Below are 19,490 nucleotides of genomic sequence, written 5' to 3'. Positions count from 1 at the left end.
ATGCTCATTAAGGCCTCAGAGGGGGTGGGGAGATGCATATACTAAAAGGTGTGACTGTATCTGCAGATGCACATTTTTACTATGTTAGAAGCTACAGTGGTCTCAATTTTAGAGTGAAAGTTTTTTTTTCCCACAGATACTACACTTAGTTTCTATCTTAAGTGAAACAGAAGCTTTGGTACTTTAATTTCACTGTCCATAGCTGTTAAAAAATGCCAATTTTTTGATGGAGATCACTGAATCATGTAGCTGTTAGGGGGCTTATTCCTTCGTCCTCTCAGTTCCCTGGTCCTTCTCGCATGAACAGAGAGCAACAATACCTGAAGTCCGAAGGTGCAAACAATTCAACGTTTGTTGGGGTGAACTTCCAGCAAGCATGATTACAGTTTCCTTCCTTGGTGTCCCCCTTCCCAGCTCTGACGCCAGAGAGATTTGCCTGTATCCCTGTTCCCATTTCCCTCCCCCTCCCCTTAGCAAAACATTATTCCAATTTCCCATTCCACCCCACTTCCTGATTGACTGCAGACTATATAGTCAGGGTAGGCAACCTATGGCACGCGTGCCACCGTCAGCACGCAAGCTGATTTTCAGCAGCACTCACACTGCCCAGGTCCTGGCCACCGGTCCGGGGGGGCTCTGCATTTTAATTTAATTTTAAATGAAGCTTCTTAAACATTTTACAAACCTTATTTACTTTACATACAACAATAGTTTAGTTATATATTATAGACCTATAGAAAGAGACCTTCTAAAAACGTTAAAATGTATGACTGGCACGCGAAACCTTAAATTAGAGTGAATAAATAAAGACTCGGTGCAGCACTTCTGAGAGGTTGCCGCTCCTCTGCTGTATAGTAAATCTTGAGTTCTGCTTAGCTATACCTTAACTAATCATTTTACTGAAATTTAACTAACTAATCCTAACATATGGTAACATGCTTATCTAACCATTTATATCCCACCATCTTAATTGGTTTACACTCAACAAAATTAATTGTACAGCAGACAGAAACAGTCACAGAACCAGACAGAGACCATGCAAATAAACAATAGCAAAATGGAAACTATAATGACAAAACAATACAGAAGTGAGGATTTCACAACTACATCTATAAAGATGTAAGGGTTTCCCAGCTGTGTCTATTGATAAGTGAGTTCTTACCAAACAGAAAACTATCAAACTAAATTTCCTTTTACATCTTCTAGGCTTCCCTTTATCTGGAGGTGTTAGATCGGATCACCTTTTTAACAACCCAAAATTGCCTTATTTCACTGACTGGTGAGGATGTGACTGTTCTCTTCCCAGCTTATGGCTGCCCAAACTGTTTAGTCAAAGGGCTTAGCCTAAGAACAAGGCTTTAGACTATCATAGTGAGATAAGGCCTATAAACAGGCAGACTGTGATTTTGATTCTTGTTTTATACCTCTATAACTAGCTAAGTGATAAGAATAAACCTACATTCTTAAAGTATAGGCCTTTGCAGACAGGCCTGAATATCTATTGTTATCTATCCTAACAATAGCCATTGCTGTTTTTAACAGATTTGTTGAGAGATGCTACAAAGATTGACGTTTGCTTCCTATTAGAAGGCTTATCGTATAGATAAAGGCTCTTAGTCTCCTTTTCATGATAGTTCATCTTAATTGAATCTTCTAAATCAGACAGCAAGCACAGTTGTGGCAGGAACCATGGCAAACTTTAATCTGACTCTTTCTTTCAATGTGCTCCAAGTCTGACTGCTCTAGAAGAGGATGGCAGTTTTCATATTAACTCAATAGTAGGCTTTTCTAAAACTACTTCTTTTGCCTTTTGAAAATCTGGCACTTGAAGACATAAAACTAAAAAGGATTCATGGGTCATTGCATTAGCAGGCAACCATGTTGTATAATCCCATTCTTAAATTTATCAAGCACTTGCTGGCTAATGATCTGAAGGTGAAAGTCTCTACATCCCATTATTGCATCCCTGAGCCATTCACTCCAGCTATCAGTTATCACGTGGTATTTTTCTGAACACTTGGTAACAACTTGTTTTGCCCCCTCTTGCATGTTGTTGTGCATTCTAACCAACACTTTCCCCCATGTATATAGGGAAATCACAACACACCTTCTGAATAGAAATACAGGACTCTTTCCCCCCCCCCCCCCCGGTAATACTATAGTTTTTTGCTGGTGACAGTGAAGATACACAAAAAATGTGAGTGGAGATCACACAGGAGGGCTTGTTCATTTTCAGGCTTCCACTATTCAGTCTTCTCTTGCGTCCCAGATAGGGGTGGATTTGACAATCTTATGTGCCTTTTTCTATTCCATCCACATGCATCCAGGACCATATCTGATAACATCCCAGCCTGCTTATACCGGGCAATCAGTTTCAGGGTTCTGGTAATCCATATGTGGTATTCTGGTTCTCCATAATTACATTTCCAACCGTTAACCTCATTGATGTATTGAAATGATTGTGTTATCTCTTTTTGCAAAAAGCCTCTAGATGCTACTGTCCATTTGCAGTTTACCTATTCATTATAAGATGAAGATAGAAATTGTTAACTTTTAGGCCACACTGTAAGCCCTTAATGCTGAGGACCTATAACCAAACCTACTTTAGTTACATATATTTTGGTTCTTCTACTTGCTGTTACAGCTTCAATAACTTCCTTTAGTTATCTTCCCCCAAGATCTGGTCACTGGTCAATAGTAACCTAAAAATCTTGTCTGGTTTTGAGGCTTATCTGGTTATACATCTTAACAGGACATACTTTGCCAAAGTACTTACACCTCTGGGAGACTTTGCTTCCTTTCTAATGCAGCTGTTTTTTTTTCTAATGCAAAATGCTTCAAATACGATACAGTGAACTCCAAACCACTTGTACTGTGTATTAATCACAATTGTGAACTTTTTTATGGAAGGTGTAAGACAAAAAAATCATATAGGATGCATGAGTGGTATCCTGAAGCAATTGATATAGAATGTTTTTGAATTATCTAATTTTGTCACTGTAATTCTGCTCTAGTTTGTGCTTATGTGCTGGAAGTCGGGGTGCTTGGGGCACTTCCACACCCCCTGACTTGAAGTGGTTTCCATCATACAAGGTTTAAAGTTTGGTTTAATGACTCTCAGCATCTCCACTCTACAAACCCCTGAATGTGTGCCTTTTTGTATAAATTTGGGATGAAGCATGGATATAAAAATACCTCTCATTTTGCTTCCTCATTTTGTACATTGTCCTATTGCTAAAATGTTTACTCTGATGTAAAATTTAGAATTTGAGCATAATCATTTAATTCTGATAGGAAAAGACCACTTGATATTCAGTTAGATTTCCACAAAGTAGTTCAATTTCCACCCAAAACTGACAAGTTGAAATAACAAAATAAAAAGTTTATATTTAAAGACTCCAATTGGCTGTTGATAGTTTGCTACATCATTTTCTATCTTGCAGTGTGGCGTTTTTTAAAATGACTCATTTTGGATGACTAACTTCTTTTAACATGAACTCTAGTCTTGAATCCAAACATTGTTAACCAGCCAGTCCAAAGTCTTTTTTTTGTGTGTGCGCATTATGTTTCTGGATGAGGGACCAATATGAAGCAGTCTCATAGACCATATGTCATAGCAGGCTTTGAGGAAAGGGGCAGATTATAATTGAATATTTTGTGTGCCAGTTTTTAGAACTGTATTAGTCAAATAGTCCTTCACTCTTAAATTGAGGTTTCATTTTAGTTGGCCATCAGTAGTTATGCAAATCTAAGCAGGGGGAGAATAGTTATCCATAGGTAAGGTATCACTGACAAACCTTAGAGCGACCCATTATCCTGGATAATTCCATTAACCTATTTAGCTGTAAATATATGGGTTTAAAGGCAAGCACTTTGGAGCTTCCGTTGCAAAAATCTCTTAAATAGAGTAGCCTTGAGATCGACTCTATATGGGAAATAGGGAGACTGGTATAATCTGTGGCAACAAAATACTTAAATTGTTTTCTTGTTCAGTGCCAGTATAGTCCTGGATTTTTAATAACTGATGTGACTCAAAGTACTTTTCTTACATAGAAAACGTTTCAGTTAGCTAAAACAAACTATTAATCAGCAGTCCATTCAGACTCACTGTTGGTAGTGTATTTAATAGAAACTATGTAATGAATGAATTTGACAAGTGAATCAAAATTCCGTGCACCAATGGGTAAATAATTGAATCAAGCTATTAAAGAAATGGATTCAGTTTCATGTCAGGCTATTCACTAAGTTTTTACTTTGACCTTTCAAAGTTCCTAAAATTAGACTGTCCTATATAAGCTCAATTCAAGTTATCTGTGGCATGTCTAGGTAGACTGGCATACTATTGATTGAATTGTTCAGAAATTGTTTCACGTGTGTGGCTAATGTACATGTTCACTCTGGCAGTTTTGTTAACTCTCCGATTTCTTTATATTGCTATCATGTAATGGACAATGTTACAGACCTCTTGGGAGAGGGTGAGTAACACTTATTTTCTAAGCTTCTTTTAATAGAGAATTGTTAATATAATGTTAACAGCTGTCTTTTTGCTTCTTGGAGTCTAGTGGGTTTTTTTTCCCCTTCTCTTCCGCTCACTATTTCCATTTGGTCTTCATATATGGTTGCATATAGACAATCTGGCAGCGCTTTCCAGTGTTACTTCCGAGCCACAGATTTCAGATCCATTTGCTCCAGAGCCTAGCCCAACTACTGCTACAACTACTGAAGTTGCAACTGCTTCAGCAACTGCTACAACTACAACAACCATTACTGCTGTCACTGCTGAAGTGGATCTCTTTGGAGGTTAGTTGAGTTGCTGTAATGCTGCAATTTATACAGGAAGAATAAGCCATCTTGAAATCATCAACTTTCATAGTCTAACTAAAAACTTGTTCTTGTGGTGTCTGGAAGCCCAGATTATTCAAGTAATTAGATATATTTGAATGGAATTTACAGATTAACTAAAGTTTTTTCTGGGTTGTTTTTTTTGGTCATTGTACATTCTGAAAGACCTTTCCCTTTTCTGTGTGCAGGGTTTCCTTTTTGCATATCCCCTGTGGAGGGGGAAACATAAAACAGGATACATTTTCAACTGGCTACACACTGGGTTCTAAGCTTAACTCTTACGTCACCAATTATAGAACTAACAATTAACGTTAAAAATTAAATAGTGGAAGGATTTTAAAAAAACAAAACCCACTCATCTGCAGATCTGCATTCTTATACTGTAAGTGAACCTAAGACCTTTTCATTGAAATGTATAGGCTCATGTCTCTAAAATTACCAGTGCTCTACAGCTGTTTGTCATTGTACTTAATTGGCACACTCAAAGACCCACACTGTGCTATTCTTTGACCCTTTCTTTAAATTCTAGTAATCTAGTCCTAAACTTTCTTGTATTTCAGAAGGCTTTGTTGAAGTTTTTTGTCAAAAGTAAACCCTAAAAAGTGTTTTGAAAACAAAATTGTCACTGACTGGCATAATTGGTGCCTTTTTCCTAATTTTTTGAATTGCTGCGTAGCTGAACCAAAAGGGGAATCCTACCCAAAGAGATTGAAATGGCAAATTAAATATCTACTGCTAGACTATCAGGTAAAACTGGGCCCTTTCTCTGCATTTTGCTGGGCCAACAGCAGAGTGAGAATATCTGTAGCCTGGTGGCTAGTGTACTCACTTAGGCTGTGGGAGATCCAATTTCAAGTCCCTGCTCCAATTATATACAGTGGAACAGCTTCAAAAGGAGAGATTAGGAGACCCAGATCAGAATGTTTATATTATATACAGGCCATTGGCTAGGGCATTCCCCTGCAATTGGGAGACCAGAGTCCAAATCCTTTCTCTCTATCTGATGTGGAGGGAGGAATTGAACCCAGATCTCCCACATCCCAGGTAAGTGCCGTAACCAGCGAGAGAGAATCTATAAGAGTAGCACCACCACCTCCTCCCATTTTGTAAATCTAGTCCTCCTAGTCTTTGCTCTTGTCAAAATGGCTGAAATTGAACCAATTTGTTGAGTTAAAGTTTTTTAAATGTATCAGTTTTGGTTTGGTGAAACTATTTTTGGCAAATGTGATGTGAATGGGCAAATAGTTTTGGTCAATCCAAAACTATATTTTTCGGTGAATAAACTATTTGCCAAAAATTCACCCAGCTCTGGCTTCTGCCTCTATGTGCTTGTTGGTTTGGGTTCTTTGACATCCCTTCTACAGAATCTAATCACCTTTTCTTTATAAACTCTAAAGAAAGCTCCTATGAAATCCATGCCCCAAGGAAATGTTTGGTATTGCATTAGAACTTTCTGGTAATGTGTCCATCTTCTGTACCCTTGAAGCTTTCTTGGTTGACTAAAGCTATCAATAGTCATGTCTCATTTGGTAAGCAATGATGATTTTTAAGGGCTTAGGCAGGGTTCTGATCATAATCTGATCTTTTCCTATTTCTTTCTGGTTTGTCTTCTCCATCACAAGCTTCCCACCCTCCTCAGATTCCCAATCACACAAACATGTCCTGGAGTCATCCTCATTTCAAACTTCCAACTCCAGCTAAAATTATTTTATACTTTGCCATATGGTATTTTGCATGCTAGACTCTGTATCTTCTCTTCTGACTCCTGTACCAGTAAAACTCAAAGGACTGGGGATTTTCTCACTGCAGCTTTTCCAGATTACACAGGATCCACACATGTGCTTGAACCTATCTTATCCTTTTATGAACAGCAGAGGTAAAAAGATTACATTTCTTGTACAGAATTTTTACCCAATATATCTTTCCCATGATTTAAAATCACAGAAGTCCTGGAAGTTCCCAAATCTCTTCTGTCCATACAACCCACTAAATAGGGATTCTTGTTCAGGTGAGCACATGTAAAATTGAATGAGCCTTCATCAGACAGGCAGTATTTAGATAAACAGACTTGGTTATCTACAGCTACTATTTTAACTGCACAAAAATATGCAGTCCATAAGCAGTCAAGCCATTTCTCTATACTTCAGCAATTCCAGCGAGCCACTGCTGAAGTCTGAAGTGCTACTCAGCTCCTAGTGAGAAGAAGCTGAGTATTCTATACTAAGGGAGGATGAACATTCATGAAGTGCTTTTTCTCTTATAATGGGTTACTTTCTGAAGCGCTCATGATTACTATCTGTGGCAGAGAAATCTAGGACTACATTACCTGCCTCAACCTTATGACTCAAGGGTTCCTACTGCAATTTCCAGGAGTCTGAAGGCTACTTCTCACTGAACACAGTTTATACACAGTTCATACAAATGTGTATAAATTATGTATAGCGCAGTAAACATACCTATTGCTTTAAATATTTTAAAATATATAAATGAGAAATTGAAATGTGAGCTCTAAGATAGTAAAATTATAAATGTACAACTGCATATACTGCAGAAGAACAGTTATTAAATTAAATGTTTTACCTATAACATTTTCTTACAATAAATTTATTCCTCAGCAAAGAAGCTGCAAATGTGACTTTCTTTATAGTTCCACAACCAAATGCAATTTATCAGCTTCATCTGTGCCTTGCAGTTAAAAGAAAATGATGACTGGGGGGACTACCTTTTTGTCACCATAGGCCATGTTTATAACCTGTGTCAGGGAGTTTGTTTAAAATGTCTAGCAAGTTAAACAAGTTGACTGTGCGCTGTGTGAAGAAGAACTTCCTTGTATTTGTTTTAAATCTGCTTTTCAGTGTTATAAAAATAATTAGCATCCTAAACTATATAGTAGAACATGTCAAGAAACCTTTCTTTTATCACTTCAATGATATTTGGGTCTCAGGCATTTTGAAAAAAGTTATATCTGAGATTATCTGTAACCATCAGTAGCTACTTTCCATGGGTGAACAAGTAATGGTTCTAGACCTCTGTTACCTAGATCTTGTCATTTGAAGAGGATATTATGAAGAAAAAATTGATAATTTTAAATACCAATCTGCTCAGATCCTAAGTGAATAGCCATTTTTTTCTGCCTAAAGAAATGGTTGACAATTTTTTTTTTGCCACTTTTTTCTGGAAAAAAATTATCAAATCTTAAACCATTTCTCTCATAAGAACATAAGAATGGCCATACTGGGTCAGACCAAAGGTCCATCCAGCCCAATATCCTGTCGGCCAACAGTGGCCAATGCCAGGTGCCCCAGAGGGAGTGAACCAAACAGGCAATGATGAATTGATCTCTCTCTCCTGCCATCCATCTCCACCCTCTGACAAACAGAGGCCAGGGACACCATTCTTTACCCCTACTGGCTAATAGCCATTAATGGACTTAACCTCCATGAATTTATCTAGTTCTCTTTTAAACCCTGTTATAGTCCTGGCCTGCACAACTTCCTCAGGCAAGGAGTTCCACAAGTTGACTGTGCGCTATGTGAAGAAGAACTTCCTTGTATTTGTTTTAAACCTGCTGCCCATTATTTTCATTTTGTGGCCCCTATTTCTTATATTATGGGAACAAGTAAATAACTTTTCCTTATTCACTTTCTCCACACCACTCATGATTTTATATACCTCTGTCATATCCCCCCCACCTTAGTCTCCTCTTTTCCAAGCTGAAAAGTCCTAGCCTCTTTAACCTCTCCTCATATGGGACCCATTCCAAACCCCTAATCATTTTAGTTGCCTTTCTCTGAACCTTTCCTAATGCCAGATATCTTTTTTGAGATGAGACCACATCTGTACGCAGTATTCAAGATGTAGGTCTACCATGGTTTTATAGAAGGGCAATAAGATAGTCTCCATCTTATTCTTTATCCCTTTTCTAATGATTCCTAACATTGTTTGCTTTTTTGACCGCCGTTGTACACTGCGTGGACATCTCAAAGAACTATCCACGATGTCGCCAAGATCTTTTTCCTGATTAGCTGTAGCTAAATTAGCACCCATCATATTGTATGTATAGTTGGGGTTATTTTTTCCAATGTGCATTACTTTACATTTATCGACATTAAATTTCATTTTCCATTTTGTTGCCCAATCACTTAGTTTTGTGAGATCTTCTTGAAGTTCTTCACAGTCTGCTTTGGTCTTAACTATCTTGAGCAGTTTAGGCCTGGTCTACACTAAGGGCGGGGGTCGAACTAGGGTACGCAAGTTCAGCTACGCAAATAGAGTAGCTGAACTCGAAGTACCCTAGTTCGACTTACTTACCCATCCAGACGCGGCGGGGTCGAACTCCACGGCTCCAAGGTCGACTCCGCCACCGCTGTTTGCGGTGGTGGAGTTCCGGAGTTGACCGGAGTGCGCGGGGAGTTCGAACTATTGCGTCTTGATTAGACGTGATAGTTCGAACTCGGAGAAGTCGAACTCACCGCGTCGACCCGCGCGGTGAGTATGGACCTGCCTTTAGTATCGTCTGCAAACTTTACCACTTCACTGTTTACCCCTTTCTCCAGATCATTTATGAACAAGTTGAAAAGGATTGGTCCTAGAACTGATCCTTGGGGAACACGACTAGTTACCCCTCTCCATTCTGAAAATTTACCATTTATTCCTACCCTTTGTTCCCTGTCTTTTAACCAGTTCTCAACCCATGAAAGGATCTTCCCTCTTATCCCATGACAACTTAATTTATGTAAGACCCTTTGGTGAGGGACCTCGTCAAAGGCTTTCTGGAAATCTAAGTACACTATGTCCACTGGATCCCCCTTGTCCACCAGTTTGTTGACCCCTTCAAAGAACGCTAATAGATTAGTAAGACATTATTTCCCTTTACAGAAACCATGTTGACTTTTGCCCAACAATTTCCTATGTGTCTGACAATTTTATTCTTTACTGTTCCAACTAATTTGCCCGGTATTGACGTTAGACATACCGGTCTGTAATTGCCGGGATCACCTCTAGAGCCCTTTTTAAATATTGGCGTTACATTAGCTATCTTCCAGTCATTGGGTACAGAAGCTGATTTAAAGGACAGGTTACAAACCATAGTTAATAGTTCTGCAATTTCACATTTGAGTTCTTTCAGAACTCTTGGGTGAATGCCATCTGGTCCCGGTGACTTGTTACTGTTAAGTTTATCAATTAATTCCGAAACCTCCTCTAATGACACTTCAGTCTGTGACAATTCTCGGATTTGTCACCTACAAAGGACGACTCAGGTTTGGGAATCTCCCTAACATCCTCAGCCGTGAAGACTGAAGCAAAGAATTCATTTAATTTCTCCACAATGACTTTATTGTCTTTAAGCGCTCCTTTTGTATCTCGATTGTCCAGGGGCCTCACTGGTTGTTTAGCAGGCTTCCTGCTTCTGATGTACTTAAAAAAACATCTTATTACCTTTTGAGTTTTTGTCTAGCTGTTCTTCAAACTCTTATCTTTTCTTATTAAATTTTTACACTTTATTTGGCAGTGTTTATGGTCCTTCCTATTTACCTCACTAGGATTTAACTTCCACTTTTTAAAAGATGCCTTTTTATCTCTCACTGCTTCTTTAACATGGTCGTTAAGCCGCAGTGGCTCTTTAGTTCTTTTACTGTGTTTTTTTAATTTGGGGTATACATTTAAGTTGGGCCTCTATTATGGTGTCTTTGAAAAGTGTCCATGCAGCTTGCAGGGATTTCACTCTAGTCACTGTACCTTTTAATTTCTGTTTAACTTTCCTCCTCATTTTTGCATAGTTACCCTTTCTGAAATAAAATGCCAGTGTTGGGCTGTTGAGCAGTGTTCTTCCCAGCACAGGAATGTTAAATATTGTTATATTATGGTCACTATTTCCAAGCGGTCCTGTTACAGTTACTTCTTGGATCAGATCCTGTGCTCCACTCAGGACTAAATCAAGAATTGCTTCTCCCCTTCTGGGTTCCTGTAACAGCTGCTCCAAGAAGCAGTCATTTAAAGTATCGAGAAATTTTGTCTCTGCATTTCGTCCTGAGGTGACATGTACCCAGTCAATATGGGGATAATTGAAATCCCCCACTATTATTGAGTTCTTTTATTTTGATAGCCTCTCTAATCTCCCTTAGCATTTCATAGTCACTATCATTGTCCTGATCAGTTGGTCAATAATAGATCCCTACTGTTAAATTCTTATTAGAGCATGGAATTTCTTCCCATAGAGATTCTATGTAACATGTGGATTCATTCAAGATTTTTACTTCATTTGATTCTACATTTTCTTTCACAACCCCCTTGCCTCCCACCACACGACCTGACTCATAGACTTTAAGGTCAGAAGGGACCATTATGATCTTCTAGTCTGACCTCCTGCACAATGCGGGCCACAGAATCTCACCCACCCACTCCTGTAATGAACCCCTGACCTATGTTTGAGCTATTGAAGTCCTCAACTTGTGGTTTAAAGACTTCAAGGTGCAGAGACTCCTCCAGCAGGTGACCCGTGCCCCACACTGCAGAGGAAGACGAAAAACCCTCAGCGCCTCTGCCAATATGCCCTGAAGGAAAATTCCTTCCCGACCCCAAATATGGCGATCAGCTAAACCCTGAGCATGTGGGCAAGACTCACCAGCCAGACACCCAAGAAAGAATTACCTGTAGTAACTCAGATCCCACCCTATTTAGTGTCCCATCACAGGCCATTGGGCATATTTACCTGCTAATAGTCAAAGGTCATAATTGCCAAAATTAAACTATCAAAACACCCCCTCCATAAATTTATCAAGCTTACTCTTGAAGCCAGATATGTCTTTTGCCTCCACTGGTCCCCTTGGAAGGCTGTTCCAGAACTTCAGTCCTCTGGTTAGAAACTTTCATCTAATTTCAAGTCTAAACTTCCTGATGGCCAGTTTATATCCATTTGTTCTTGTATCCACATTGGTACTGAGCTTAAGTAATTCCTCTCCCTCCCTGGTATTTATCCCTCTGATATATTTATAGAGAGCAGTCATATCTCCCCTCAGCCTTCTTTTGGTTAGGCTAAACAAGCCAAGCTCTTTGAGTCTCCTTTCATAAGACAGGTTTTCCATTCCTCAGATCATCCTAGTAGCCCTTCTCTATACCTGTTCCAGTTTGAATTCATCTTTCTTAAACATGGGAGACCAGAACTGCGCACACTATTCCAGATGAGGTCTCACCGGTGCCTTATATAATGGTACTAACACCTCATTATCTCCACTGGAAATACCTCGCCTGATGCATCCCAAGACCACATTTAGCTTTTTTCACAGCCATATCACATTGGCGGCCCCTAATCATCCTGTGATCAACCAATACGCCAAGGTCCTTCTCCTCCTCTGTTACTTCCAACTGATGCATCCCCAGTTTGTAACAAAAATTCTTGTTGTTAATCCCTAAATGCATGACCTTGCACTTTTTACTATTAAATTTCATCCTATTACTATTACTCCAGTTTACAAGGTCATCCAGATCTTCCTGTAGGATATCCCAGTCCCTCTCTGTATTGGCAATACCTCCCAGCTTTGTGTCATCCGCAAACTTTATTAGCACATTCCCACTTTGTGCCAAGGTCAGTAATAATAAGATCCCTGAGGAACTCCACTAGTAACCTCCTTCCAGCCTGACAGTTTTCCTTTCAGTATGACCCGTTGTATTCTCTCCTTTAACCAATTCCTTATCCACCTTTCAGTTTTCATATTGATCCCCATCTTTTCCCATTTAGCTAATAATTCCCCACGTGGAACCGTATCAAATGCCTTACTGAAATCAAGGTAAATTAGACCCACTGCATTTCCTTTGTCTAAAAAATCTGTTACCTCCTCAAAGAAGGAGGTCAGGTTGGTTTGGCACGATCTACCTTTTGTAAAACCATGTTGTATTTTGCCCCAGTTACCATTGACCTCAATATCCTTAACTACTTTCTCCTTCAAAGTTTTTTCCAAGACCTTGCATACTACAGATGTCAAACTAACAGGCCTGTAGTTACCCGGATCACCTTTTTTTCCTTTTTTTAAAAATGGGAACTATGTTAGCAATTCTCCAGTCATACGGTACAACCCCTGAGTTTACAGATTCATTAAAAATTCTTGCTAATGGGTTTGCAATTTCATGTGCCAGTTCCTTTAATATTCTTGGATGAAGATTATCTGGGGCCCCCCCAGTTTAGTTCTGTCCTTCTGATATATTTTGTACCCCAGAATGATTGTGTCCCATTGATTGTCCTCACTCTACCAAGTTTCTGTGATGCCAATTATATCAATATCCTCGTTTAACCCGAGGCACTCTAGTTCACCCATCGTATTATTATTTAGACTTCTAGCATTTGCATACAAGCACTTTAAAAATTTGTCACTGTTTTTGTCTGCCCTTTTCTGATGTCAGATTCTTTATGTGAATGTTTCTTTTCTGATCTGGCCCATACTTTATCCTCTTCCATCCTATCCTCCTCACTAAAACCTAGAGAATGTCTATCGATAGACTCTCCTCTAAAAAGTCTCTGTCTGATCCACGTGCTCCTCTGCAGCAATCGGCTTTCCCCCATCTCTTAGTTTAAAAAGTGCTCTGCAACCTTTTTAATGTTAAGTGCCAGCAGTCTGGATCCACTCTGGTTTAGGTGGAGCCATCCTTCCTGTGTCGGCTTTCCCCATCCCAAAAGTTTCCCCAGTTCCTAATAAATCTAAACCCCTCCTCCCTACACCATTGTCTCATCCATGTATTGAAACTCTGAAGCTCTGCCTGCCTACCTGGCCCTGCATGTGGAACTGGAAGCATTTCTGAGAATGCCACCATAGAGGTCCTGGATTTCAGTCTCTTTCCTAGCAGCCCAAATTTGGCCTCCAGGATGTCTCTCCTACCCTTCCCTATGTCATTGGTACCTATATGTGCCACGACCACTGGCTCCGCCCTAGCACTACACACAAGTCTGTCTAGATGCCTCGAGAGATCCGTAACCTTCACACCAGGCAGGCAAGTCACCATACGGTTCTCCCGGTCATCACAAACCCAGCTATCTGTTTCTAATGATCGAATCTCCCATTACTAACACCTGCCTTTTCTAATGACTGGATTTCCTTCCCCCGGGAGGTAACCTCAGTGTGAGAGGATACCCCAACGTCATCTGGAAGGAAGGTCCCAACTATGAGAATGTTTCTCCCTGCTCCTGTTAACTGCTCTCTTTCCCTGAGCCTTTCATCCTCCTTAACAGTGCAGGGGCTGTCTGACCGAGGTGGGATAATTCCACAGTGTCCCAGAAAGCCTCATCAACATACCTCTGCCTCCCTTAGCTCCTCCAGTTCCGCCACCCTGGCCTCCAAAGCCCGTACATGGTCTCTGAGGGCCAGGAGCTCCTTGCACCGAATGCACACATACACCACCTGCCCACAGGGCAGATAATCATACATGCTACACGAAGCACAATAAACAGGATAGCCCCCACTCTGCTGCTGGGCTTCTGCCTGCATTTTCTCCTACAGCTACCTAGGTTAATGAAAGGGTTTTTGTTTAAATCAAGAAGTTTTTATTATAATTTAGTTTAAAGGTTTTAAAGAATGGTAAGTGTACCTTGCCTCCTTCCCACTCCCCTTCCAAACTCCCTCTCGAAACTCCCTGTTAGCGGCCCCTATTCACAAAAGCTCTTAGGAGGTATATCTAACTCACACCTTTCTCTAGTCTTTTGTTTCTTAGAGTTTTTTAATTTTCATGGAAAAGGTATCTTTCATGAGTCAAGTATCAGGGGGTAGCCGTGTTAGTCTGGATCTGTAAAAGCAGCAAAGAGTCCTGTGGCACCTTATAGACTAACAGACGTTTTGGAGCATGAGCTTTCGTGGGTGAATACCCACTTCGTCGGATGCATGAGTCACTGAAGTGACACAAGTCTGCAATATTCTAAGCATCCATAGATCAGATGCCATATAGGCAGCAGCATTGCAGATTTCATTACACCTGCCTACTAACGTGCTTTGATCTGATGGACCATTAGATATAGGGATGAAAGGATAGTTTAGTCCAGCGGTTCTCAAACTGTGGGTCGGGACCCCAGAGTGGGTTGCAGTCCCATTTTAATGGGGTTGCCAAGGCTGGCTTAGACTTGCTGGGGTCCAGAGCCAAAGCCCAAGCCCGAGGGCTTCAGCCCTGGATGGCGGGGCTAAGGTTATAGGCCCCCTGCCTGGGGCTGAAGCCCTGGGGCTTCGGCTTTGGTCCCCTAGCGTGGGGCAGTGGGGCTTTGGCTTTGTGTTTTCTCTCCCCACCCTTCCCCCCTGGGTCATGGGGCTTGGATGGCCTCAGGCTTCAGTCCCCACTTCTGGGGTCCTGTAGTAATTTTTGTTGTCACAAGGGGGTCACAGTGCCATGACATTTGAGAACCCCTGGTTTAGTCTCCTCCAGGATCTATTAGTCTTTGCCTTTCTCCTGAAGCTGCCCACAAGAAACATACGTTTAAATGACTCTTGTATAGTAAAGATGTATCTGCTGAGCACCAGACTCAGATTAAATCCTTCTGCAAAAGGCACCAAATGACTAATAGTTAGTAACTTTTGATTATTACTCATCTGGGTCAAACACAGCCCAGTGATCTATAACTGAAATCTGGGAGAGTTTGGGTGCTGTGGGGATAAGGGGCAGGGGTGTGTGTGGGGTCTGACCAAACAGTGGAGTTGTTTGACAGTGAGTTCATAAGAGAATTGTGCTTCAGTACTAGGGTTGCCAACTTTCTAATAGCAGAAATCTGAACATTCTTGCCCTGCCCCTGCCCCTGCTCCTGCTCCAAGGCCCCAAGCCCTGCTCAGTCCATCCCCCCTTCCTCCATCACTCACTGTTCCCCACCCTCACTCACTTTCACCAGGCTGAGGCAGGGGTTGGGGGTACAGGAGGGGGTTTGGGGTGCAGGCTCTGGGAGAGTTTGGGTGCTGTGGGGATAAGGGGTGGGGGGTGTGTGGGGTCTGACCAAGCTATGCTTACCTTGGGCAGCTCCTGGAAGCAACCGGGATGTCCGACTCCTAGGCTCAGGGCAGCCAGGTGGCTCTGCATGCAGGCACCACCTCCGCAGCTCCCATTGGCTGTGGCTTCCGGCCAATGGGAGCTGCAGAGTCGGGCGCACGAGGAGGGGGCAGCTCACAGAGATCCCCTGACCGCCCCTGTGCCTAGGATTCAGACATGCTGGTTGCTTCCAGGAGCCACGCAAAGCCAGAGCAGGTCGGGAGCTTGCCTTAGCCCTGCTGCACAGGCAACCGGACTTTTAGCAGCTATTAAAATCTGCCGGATTGCTTTCAATGGCCACCAGGAGATTGATGCCGATTCCAGTAGACTCCTGGCCAATCCAGGAGGGTTGGCAACCCTATCCAGCACGTCTCAGTGCATGTATGAAATATTTTTGTCATTTATGGGTCCTGTGGCCACATAACATGGCATGCAGGGTTTGGAATTATGAATTTGTAGACAAAATATTTTTTAATGGTCTCTCGTTTCAATGGTCTCTAGGTAAGGAAGCATAATTGTCTTACTGCAGAACTCCACAGAAGAAAGATGTGTTGTATTGAAAATAAATAATTTTTCCTAAAGCAATATGCACATCTAACTTAAATATGTTTTATGTAGATGTTAAAAGTATCTCAATAGTCACAAATTGTGTACTCTTAATTTAAGGGTTTCAAAAATGTATGTTTCATACAGATTGTGTTTTTTCTTTTAAGTAATGCAGTTATTTTTCTCATTCCAGACGTAACCAGGGATCTTGTACCCATTTATTTTACATTAGTCTATAGCAGGGGTCGGCAACCTTTCAGAAGTGGTGTGCCGAGTCTTCATTTATTCACTCTAATTTAAGGTTTCGCGTGCCAGTAATACATTTAACAGTTTTTAGAAGGTCTCTTTCTATAAGTCTATAATATATAACTAAACTATTATTGTATGTAAAGTAAATAAGGTTTTTAAAATGTTTAAGAAGCTTCATTTAAAATTAAATTAAAATGCAGAGCCCCCTGGACCAGTGGCCAGGACCCGGGCAGTGTGAGTGCCACTGAAAATCAGCTTGGGTGCCACCTTCAGCACGCATGCCATAGGTTGCCTACCCCTGGTCTATAGAACCAAAACTTTGATTTTGTGATTTATTTTTTTTAAAGTGGGAGTGTAAAAAATTGAGTAGAAATGTCATTAATCTTAAATTTTACATGATAAATTCAGAGATAGCAGTATTGTGCCAGTACTATGGGATTAGAAAGAGAAAATAACTAGACTATTTTATGATCCAAGATGGATGAAATTTGAAAATAAGCTAGGCTTGTGAATGTTTCCATTATCATTCTATCTGTATGTGTAGTACAGTTTTTTCACGACTCAACTTTACATGCCTTTCAAAGTTCGTAGCAAAACTTGTGCTTTTAGGACTACTCCATGATAGTAAACACTACATGTGGTAGTAAGAGTTAACATTATGTGCCTAACTTATCCAATTCAGGCGTAGTTGTATAATGCTGGGAACGTATTACTATAATGGTTTCAAATCATATATTATGGGCACTGCTGCTAAGGTAAGTTTTATTTTAGTCTCACAAGCTTTTAAGGGCATCCTTTGTGGCTTATTCTGATCAACTGAAAACTTTCAGAAACTGTCAGGACTGTAGAGCCATTATAATATTAGTTTGCTATTGTAAGTCTTTGTATAGTAGATAGTCTGAGCACTTTAGAAAGTTATGAAAATCGTAGTATAGCTAGCTAGAGCGCTGTTTATAAATTGAAAACCTATTGTAGGTCCCAACTAAATAAGAAACCAGAACGGAAAACGTTTGCCATACTCCGAGCCTGCCACTCCCCTTTTATGAGTATTTTTTGTTTGGCGGGGGAGGAGTGTTAACCCTGCTGGAGTTCTTTAGCTGTTATATTTCAGAGATGGTGTGTTACATCTTAACATGAATAAGCTTTTATGCCCTTGCTTACGTGGTCTCAGCACATAACTAATTATTATTCCAAGTAATCCCGATGGGCTTTCTTGCAATCCCACAAGGGTTTTTTATTAATGTAATACACTAATAAGTTCAGAACGAACTTATCTAAAAACAGTATTTACTCAAAGTATTCCAGAGTATCAGTCTACTTTATATAGTTCATTGTAAGTGTTTCTCTTCAGGAGTAATACCAGAGATTGTATTCCAGATGAAACTCTCTCCACTGATTCAGAAGCTGGTGATGTAGGCAAAAAGTCACTCACATACTGACCTTCAAAAGCAATTATAGTTGGAAGTACCCAAATTCAAAAAACCTTTTAGTCCAATTCTTTGTTAAACTGATCAGATTTCCCCATTCTTCTAAATCATGTGCCAGTGTGTAGTATTCTGCAATCATGTAGAGAATTTTTGATTGATTATACATTTTACTGTTTGAACAACTGCCATTCAGTTTTGCCATTGTGAATTCTTGTAAATTAAATACATTTAAATTTCAAATGCAATAATGAGAAACTGCTTATTGGCAGGCTCTTTCTCCTGTTGCTCTTAGTTCTCGCTTTTTATTTGGTCTGATAATATTAAAATATCAGCTTTCATCTAGTTTTGCTGAAGTTCAGATGCATGTCGTTGAGCTTTTTTTTTTTTTTAAAAAGTAGTTGGCATAAAATTTGTTTTTTAAATGGGCATTTTCGTTCAAATTGAAACTTGTTACAGCATGTAAAGCTTTCTCATTCTGGCTTGGCAATACGGTTGCAGCATTCGTTTCTAACAGGAACTTTGCAGTTAACTATTTTTTCCTCATTCCTTTCTATCTCCTGAGCAACACTGGACATTTAGGACATAGGAATGCTTTAGATAGCTGAATGTGTTATGCACCACACTTTAGGACCTGATCATGCAAATGCAATTGTGCACTGAGCTTGCTTATGTGAGTAGTCCCAATGAATTTTTGCTTTAGGACTACTCCATGATAGTAAACACTACATGTGGTAGTAAGAGTTAACATTATGTGCCTAACTTACCCAATTCAGGCGTAGTTGTATAATGCTGGGAACGTATTACTATAATTGTTTCAAAGCTTGAAATGCTATAATGTTAGCACTTGTTTAAAAAAAGCAAAAAACTATTGCTCAGCTATCACCCGAATTTAATGGTTGGGTCAATTTTTAAATGTTTGTCTCAAGGGAACACTGACATCAAATTAGAGGAGATGGGTTTGTTGTCTTTTACTACACCGTATGTTAAGATGAACTTTCTTGCTCTGTCAAAAGCAAGATGAGTGAACGTATATTTTTTTTTTGAGTTCTTGATTTCTTTAGAAAGATGGTTAATTTGTTTGAAGGTCTGTGAAACCTTTTTATAGTGAATCCTCTCATGCAAATCCTCAAGACCTGTTAATGTTTTCTAACAAATTATTTTATAGGGCCTTATTGATTTAATAAAGATTGATGTGGAAAATTATAAGACTAATTTTAAAAGTTACATTATCAAATGGATACATGGATAAAGTCTGAATTTAGACTGCTGAGCTGCAATATATGGAGAAATAGATGGGTTATAGAAAAGTGCAAAGGAGTGTTTCCATCTGGGGAACCCAGTGAGTATCAATACTCATGGAAAACACTGCAGTTCCTGGGATGTTTTTCTAAGACTAGGCTACAAAAAAGTATTTTAAACTGATAAATTTTTAGTGCA

The 19,490-nt window shown here is 40.0% G+C and overlaps 1 protein-coding gene across 14 annotated transcripts in view; it reads left to right on the top strand.

Annotated features, from left to right (window-relative positions):
• SNAP91 (synaptosome associated protein 91) overlaps positions 1-19,490 on the top strand; it is a 146,314-nt gene that overhangs the window by 90,364 nt on the left and 36,460 nt on the right. For 6 of the 14 annotated variants that reach the window (XM_045010913.1, XM_045010909.1, XM_045010916.1 and 3 more), the window contains 2 exons: positions 4,461-4,475; positions 4,630-4,800. The exons of 3 other annotated variants lie outside the window; for them this stretch is intronic. In XM_045010913.1, coding sequence (XP_044866848.1) covers positions 4,461-4,475; positions 4,630-4,800 — 186 coding nt within the window. The remainder of the gene's footprint in view (positions 1-4,460; positions 4,476-4,629; positions 4,801-19,490) is intronic. 5 more of the 14 variants (XM_045010914.1, XM_045010910.1, XM_045010917.1 and 2 more) reach the window with 1 other exon arrangement.

Source organism: Mauremys mutica, chromosome 3 (genome assembly GCF_020497125.1).
Source record: "Mauremys mutica isolate MM-2020 ecotype Southern chromosome 3, ASM2049712v1, whole genome shotgun sequence".
Taxonomy (NCBI): Eukaryota; Metazoa; Chordata; order Testudines; family Geoemydidae; genus Mauremys; species Mauremys mutica.
The sequence above is the reverse complement of the archived record's forward strand: the minus strand, read 5'-3'. Positions and strand labels throughout refer to the sequence as shown.